At 44.8% G+C, this 7,958-nt stretch overlaps 1 protein-coding gene across 1 annotated transcript in view; it reads left to right on the top strand.

The window, feature by feature from the left end:
- sirt2 (sirtuin 2 (silent mating type information regulation 2, homolog) 2 (S. cerevisiae)) overlaps positions 1-7,329 on the top strand; it is a 22,321-nt gene extending 14,992 nt beyond the window's left edge. The window contains exons 13-16 of the mRNA XM_037678063.1: positions 500-551; positions 629-696; positions 2,068-2,134; positions 7,150-7,329. Coding sequence (XP_037533991.1) covers positions 500-551; positions 629-696; positions 2,068-2,134; positions 7,150-7,290 — 328 coding nt within the window. The 3' untranslated portion in view covers positions 7,291-7,329. The remainder of the gene's footprint in view (positions 1-499; positions 552-628; positions 697-2,067; positions 2,135-7,149) is intronic.
- The last annotated feature ends 629 nt before the right edge of the window (positions 7,330-7,958 follow it).

Genomic DNA, 7,958 nt, shown 5'->3' with positions numbered 1-7,958 from the left:
CCATCACAGGGACACCTGGACAGGTCTCCAGTCCATCACAGAGACACATAAAGACAAATGAGACAAACAACCATTCACTCTCCCACTCACACCTAGAGACAATTTAGAGTTACCAATCAGTCTAACATGCATGTTTTTGGTCTGTGGGAGGAAACTGGAGTACTCAGAGAAAACCCACTCACGCACAGAGAGAACATGCAAACTCCACCCAGAATGAGGCTAGAATTAAAGGTTTAAATTTTTTTTAAAGTAATTTGCATTTGATACTTTTGCTTCAGGCTGAGATGGCTTTAATAGACTGACTAGTTTATTGTAAAAAAAAAACTTTTTACAATAGTTTTTTTAAGTAATTTCCCCCCTAAGAAGCACTAACTCATGAAGTTTAAGGGTCTTCCAGGGGTTATGATCTTAGTGTAACCATCATAGTAGGTAGTGTGCCTCTTTAAAGGCAGTGAGAAACATGCTAAGCCTTCTATTTCATGTTGTTTTTGTCATTTAGGGTTTCAAAAAGTTGCCCCCGGCTGCTTATTAATATGGAGAAAGCAGGAGAGGTGAGGCTTTACTGCTCCATTACACAAACATCACTTCCTCTGACTCAGCTTTAGCTTATGTGTTTGTCTCTCCGCAGGCTGATCCGATGTTAGGGTTTCTGGGTTTTGGAGGAGGTATGGACTTCGACTCAGAAAAGGCTTACAGGTGAGACTGGTTTACTGACACTATATAAAACACCAACAACAGCCCCCTTTCACACACTCCCACTGAACTTATGTGTTTAAGTAAAACACGAATGCTTAATACAGCACATAAACATGCTCAGTACTTCATGAAGCGTGTTCTTTGCTCCAGATGAGCTGTTATCGTACATTTCACCACCAGACGGTGTCATCAAATTTCACAAAGAGTAAAAACAGCACTCGCTCACTCAGACTCACCCTCTTGCTCAAAGGTTTCCTTTTGTTTGTTTTTTTATTTACCCTTTATTTATACAGATCGTATCATTGGGTCACGAGGACTCGTTTTCAATAGACCTGTTTTTGGGAGCAGATGGTGGGGGTTAAAGGCCTTGCTCATGGGCCCAGAGTGGGGCAAATGAGGGTGGAGGCAGGTGTGGGTGTTTCACCTTTACCACCCAAATTTTGATGTTGACGGTATCGGGAGTTGAATCTGCGACTTTCCGATCACAGTCCCACCTTCTCTAACCTCTGCACCACCACTCCCCCACTGCTGAGTCATCAGACCAATTTCCAATAATGAAACTTACAAAGAGAAGGTGTTTTCCACTATAAGAGTTGTGTAGAAGAGAATGTTCCATGATTATTTTACAGCTAAAGCAGCAAATACCTGTTGACTTTAAAAACATTTAGGACAATATTGTCTTTAACCAAGCATTTGTTTTAATTTCTGAATAGTTATTAAAGGAGACAAAGTTTAATAGAAAAATGGACACTAGGCATTTTTCTTTTATGTATATGGCAGTACCTATAAAGAGCTCAAAGTCTTCAGGTTGTTTGTTACATTGTGATATGTGTAAACATGTATGGTATTAAATGTAAAAATAACCTGTTTATTAAAGACTTTCATGCTGTTATTTAATAGGATGTTTGTTAGTGCCTTAAACTTTTTCCTCACTCTTTTCTTTCCTGTTCTTTCAAGACAAAAGTGATCTTATTTCGACAAAAAAGGTGGAAAAAGTGAAAGGGGTACTTAAAACCTGAATTAATTTAAATAAGCATCTCTTTATTGCTGAGTTATGAAACCTACCCACCAATAAATCGATGAAAATGAACTGTGGGAAACACCTGAGACACTTTCTAGAGAATCTGTTGGAACCAGAGATGAGGGTCGAGTGTTTTGAATCAAACATTATTGGTCTGTTTTCTTCTTGAATGCTGATATTCTTGAGTAATCTTCACTGATCTTCTTGGGTTGTGTTTTATTCTTTGAGAGACTTGCGTGTCTTTTTTTAAAAGAAAACTTACACTGGAAGAGAGACGTTGACATCTTTATGTGGAAGAAAGAGTCTGAATTGATCGTCTGTGATCGTTTCTGTCCTGTGACTTTTTGTAGAGATGTGGCTCAGATCAGCTCCTGTGATGACGGCTGCTTGGCTCTGGCCGACTTGTTGGGCTGGAAGGTAAGTTCAGCAGTTTTCTTTCTCAAATCTTGTATTTATTTGTGACTTTCATTTCCTGTGCAGCAGTCAGAGCAAATTGCAGCCAGCACACGATGATCACACATTATTCTGAGGTGGATAGGGCAATTATTAATTCCAAAGAGCATGTAAGGAACTTGATCTGTAGCAGAGGCTGGACCAACAGACAACATAGACAGTGATCGGTGAAGGAAAGTTTCATCTCAAATGGAACCACTTTAAAGTAGAGCCTGACTAATATGGAAATTTTGTCTATTGTCGATACTGATATTGGGCGGGGGAGCCCAGTTCTGATAACCGATACATTGGCTGAAAATGTCTGAGGTTTGTCCACCCCCAAGAATCTAATTAAACAGCTAATTTTAAACCTGTTTTGAGGTCTTGAAACATTCTTCTTAAATATGTGTTCACATTTTCTATCCTTCACTGTTCACCATAAAATTATCAAGTGTGTTACAAAAATTAGGGATGCACAATATTGGATTTTTGGCCGATATCTGATATGCCGATGTGTTAAAACTTAATTGGCCGGTAACCGATACCAATATTTTTTATATACTTTCCTTTGTCAGAACATAGCCGTCTTATTTAGGCTTATCTGCTAAAAAAAATGTGTAACACCTGTAAGAGCTGGTGACTTATATTAATAACATCAGAAACAGAAACAACCATATGCATAGCACTTTATCCATCCATCCATACATTTTCTTCCGCTTATCCGGGGTCGGGTCGCGGGTTTAGCAGCATAAGTAGGGAGGCCCAGACTTCCCTCTCCCCAGCCACTTGGGCCAGCTCTTCCGGGGGAATCCCAAGGCGTTCCCAGGCCAGCCGAGAAACATAGTCTCTCCAGCGTGTCCCGGGTCTTCCTCTGGGCCTCCTTCTGGTGGGACGTGTCCGGAACACCTCACCAGGGAGGCGTCCAGGAGGCATCCTAAACAAATGCCCGAGCCACCTCAACTGGCTCCTCTCGACGTGGAGAAGCAGCGGCTCTACTCTGAGTCCCTCCCGGATGATCGAGCTTCTTACCCTATCTCTAAGGGAGAGCCCAGACACCCTGCGGAGAAAACTCATTTCGGCTGCTTGTATCCGAGATCTCGTTCTTTCGGTCACAACCCAAAGCTCATGACCATAGATGAGGGTAGGAACGTAGATCGATCGGTAAATTGAGAGCTTCGCCTTTTGACTCAGCTCTCTCTTCACCACGACAGACCTGTACAGCGCCTGCTTCACTGCAGACGCTGCACCTATCTGCCTATCGATCTCACGTTCCATTTTTCCCTCATTTATGAACAAGACCCCAAGATACTTGAACTCCGCCACTTGGGGCAGGACCTCCTCCCTGACCCGGAGAGGGCACTCTACCCTTTTCCGGCTCAAGACCATGGCCTCGGATTTGGAGGAACTGATCTTCATCCCGGCTGTGTCGCACTCGGCTGCGAACCACTCCAGCGAACACTGTAGATCATGATCTGATGACGCAAACAGGACCACATCATCTGCAAAACGCAGAGACGCAATCCTAAGGCCACCAAAATGGATCCCCTCAACACCTTGGCTGCGCCTAGAAATTCTGTCCATAAAGGTTATGAACAGAATCATGACAAAGGGCAACCTTGGCGGAGTCCAACTCTCACCGGGAATAAGCCCGACTTACTGCCGGCAATGCGGACCAGGTTCTGACACCGGTCATACAGGGACCTAACAGCCCGTATCAAAGGGCCCGGTACCCCATACTCACAGAGTATCTCCCACAGGGTTCCCTGAGGGATATGGTCGAACGTCTTCTCCAAGTCCACAAAGCACATGTAGACCGGTTGGGGAAACTCCCATGCACCCTCCAGGACCCTGCTGAGAGTGTAGAGCTGGTCCAGTGTTCCATGACCGGGGCGAAAACTGCACTGCTCCTCCTGAATCCGAGGTTCAACCATCTGATGGACCCTCCTCTCCAGAGCCCCTGAATAGACCTTACCAGGGAGGCTTAAGAGCGTGATACCCCGGTAGTTGGAACACACTCTACGGTCCCCCTTTCTGAATAGGGGGACCACCACCCCGGTCTGCCAATCCAGGGGAACTTCCCCTGATGTCCACGCAATATTGCAGAGTTGCGTAAGCCAACACAACCCTACAACATCCAGAGCCTTAAGGAACTCCAGGCGAATCTAATCCACCCCTGGGGCCCTGCCACCGAGGAGCTTTTTAACCACCTCGGTGACCTCAGCACCAGAAATTGGAGGGCCCGACCCAGAATCCCCAGGCTCCGCTCCCTCAGTGGAAGACGTGACAGTGGGATTGAGGAGGTCTTCAAAGTATTCCGCCCACCGACCCATGACATCCCGAGTTGAGGTCAGCAGCACACCACCCCCACTATAAACAGTGTTGGTGGTGGACCGCTTTCCCCCCCTGAGATGCCGGATGGTGGACCAGAATCACCTCGAAGCCATGCCGAAGTCATTCTCCGTGCCTCTCCGAACTTTTCCTATGCCCGAGTTTTTGCCTCAGCGACCACCCGAGCCGCATGTCGCTTGGACTGCCGGTACCCATCAGCTGCTTCCGGGGTCCCACAGGCCAAAAAGGCCCGATAGGACTCCTTCTTCAGCCTGACAACATCCTTCACCGATGGTGTCCACCACCGGGTTCGAGGGTTGCCACCGTGACAGACACCGACAACCTTGCGGCTGCAGCTCCAGTAAGCCACCTCGACAATAGAGGCACGGAACATGGCCCACTTGGACTCAATATCCCCCACCTCCCCCGGAACATGTTCAAATTTCTCCCGGAGGTGGGAGTTAAAGCTCCGTCTCACAGGAGACTCTGCCAGACATTCCCGGCAAACTCTCACAATACGTTTGGGTCTGCCAGCTCTGTCCAGCATCCTCCCCCACCATCAGAGCCAACTCACCACCAGGTAGTGATCAGTGGACAGCTCCGCCCCTCTCTTCACCCGAGTGTCCAAGACATGTGGCCGCAGATCAGATGAGACGACGACAAAGTAGCTCATTGAACTGCGGCCTAGGGTGTCCTGGTGCCAAGAGCACATATGGACACCCTTATGCTTGAACATGGTGTTCGTTATGGACAATCCATGACGAGCACAGAAGTCCAACAACAGAATACCACTCGGATTCAGATCAGGGGGGCCGTTCCTCCCAACCACACCCCTCCAGGTCTCACTGTCATTGCCCACGTGAGCATTGAAGTCCCCCAACAGAACAAGGGAGTCCCCAGGGGGTGCACTTTCCAGTACCCCCTCCAAGGACTCCAAAAAGGGCATAGCACTTTAACTTATATTAAATGAAAAGTGTTAAATATTATTTATTAGCATTAGTCACCCGTGATGCTGTCTCACTTGTGGAGACTTGTTCCAGGTTTCTAGCTGCAGTGTGGGATCCTTTGCACTATTGTGCATGAAAGACAGCCTTTTTAAGATCAAAGTTTTTGTCTATCCATTGTACCGTAAGACTAGTCATGCTAACGGGGCTAACACGACGTCCAAATGTCTGTGGTAAAACTCACCCAAGTGTTATCGGCTATTAGTTTCTCAGTGACGTCGGAAATGACGGCTTGTAACTCGGGTAAGGCTACGTAGGAAAAATATCTCTGACTGGGGAAGATATAGCGAGGCTCATCGTAGTACAGAAATCTTGGGAATCCAATATCCTCAATGAAAAAAAAAATCCACACCGCCAACATTTTGACTTCTTCCTCTCCGCCGTGATCAGATCAGGTAGGTGCGCGTAACGTCATCACATTATGCTGACGCTGCAGGCATCCTTGTCACTGGGTTGTCATACAAAAACAGCCTTTGATATTGTTGTTTGTTTTACAGCTCAGTTAAAATAAACTTACCAGGCTCTGTTCAGCTAAATATGCTACACAGTATTGCTCCCTGCTTCGTATGTGCTGAAGGTGAATCTGAAACTTAAGTGAACGACCATGACTTGAAAGTAGTCTTCATGCACTCTCTGCTGGATACATTGTGCAATTACACCTTTTGCCAGTAAGGACACGGCTTGTTCCCAGTTTCTATATCTGCGCATAATGGGACAATTTTTGCCAATACCGATCGGTCCCCAAAACTCCTATATCAGCCTAAAATATCGTCCCTACTGATATATATCGGTCGGGCTCTACTTTACAGTCGTGAAAAATGCATCATCAGAATTGTCCATCATACTTCAAGAGCTTGGAAATACACTTTTATTATAATTTTGTTGTGTGAAAGCAATGACGCTGTTCTCATAAACCAGATTGTTAAATAATTAGGAGGGTATTTAGTATAACAACAGTATATGTCTGCAAGAGTACACAATAAAAAATACAAAATTTTCACAACAGCAGTATTTTAAATTGCAGAAAGAACAATTTTGGTGTGATTTTGTTTAACTTTTAAAGTGTTTATCATTTTCTAACATCTATGAATGTCTTTGTGTCTGTCAGAGCGTGTTGTGAAATTTCAAAGTTATTACAAAACATTCATGTAGTCATGAGGTCATTATTGGTGGAAAAGTATAAGAGAAACAAGAAAAGATGAGAAAATTTGGGGTCTCGGGTCATAGATCAATGAATGATCAATAAAACTTAAAGACCAAGCAGTTTTGTTTTTTTTTTTTTGGGGGGGGGGGGGGGGGGGGGGTTGTGCCATCTTTGCTCAGGAACTCTGTTAGTCACATTGGGGCGGCTTAGAGCAGTCGTCCTCAATGCAAGAGTTGGTGGTTCGAATCCACCAGCAGTCACATGCCAAAGTGTCCCTGGGCAAGACACTGTACCCCCTCATTGCCTCTGATGTGTGTCCCATCAGTGTATGAATGTGATAAAGCTCTGATTAGTCTCTTTAGAATGATTTGTTCTATTAGCTTTGTACAGATCTAGTAGAGTGCTGTATGAATGGGTAAATGAGGACATAGATTGTAATGTAAAGCGCTTTGAGTAACTTGAACAGATAGAAAGGTGCTATATAAGTACAGTCCATTTACAGTTAACCTTTAATGTTCCTGCAGGCGGAGCTGGAGGAGCTGGTGAAGATGGAACATGCCAGGATCGATAACCAGGATGAGAAAGAGAAGTCCGGTGAAAGCAAAGGAGCTGCAGCTGAGGCCACTTCTGCTTCAGCAGGTCCACAACTCAAAGCAGAGGAGTGACTGAGGAGAGCTCCTCGTTTTAATCATGTTGCAGTGTAAAAGGAGATTCAGTATCTGGGATTTGTGGTTTGGAAATGAAGCTTTACTGGGTCTGAGGACTTCTCTGTGTTTCATCCTACTGTCTATTTGGGCCATTTGCACTTTACTAACATTGCTTTGAGCTTACATTATTCTCCTCTGTGCAGTTCTCACTGCAGCACAGCTCACTGTTTACAATTATTTAATACAAATACAAATATATATATAGCCACATGTTTGCCGATGTGTGAAAAGTGCTTCATACTTTCCCCCACACTGCATGGTTGCGAAGCAATGCATCGTTCATCAGCACTGGTTTTAATTGAGAATATCATTTGGACTGAAGGTAGCTGAGCTGTTTTACATGTCAGGTTTTCCCTGGGCTAAACTTATTGAAAGTGTTGTAATGCTTTTATCAGAGCATGAAACCTCCTGTTTGTGAAATTAGTTGACATCTGGGTTTCTATCACGGCTTTTAGCCATCATTTTCTGTTTTACAAAACACATTTTGGATTGATCAGAATGATTCTCATCATTACATGAAACAACAAACCACGCACAATGTGCAAGAAAATGTTTTCCTCTGTCCTCATAGGAAACCTTGACTGGTTGTTGTTTTTTATGAATACATTAGTCCCTCGCTACTTCGC

This window comes from Nematolebias whitei, chromosome 6, assembly GCF_014905685.2.
Source record: "Nematolebias whitei isolate Nwh7 chromosome 6, NemWhi1, whole genome shotgun sequence".
Classification (NCBI taxonomy): Eukaryota; Metazoa; Chordata; class Actinopteri; order Cyprinodontiformes; family Rivulidae; genus Nematolebias; species Nematolebias whitei.
This window is presented reverse-complemented; position numbering and strand designations above follow the sequence as displayed.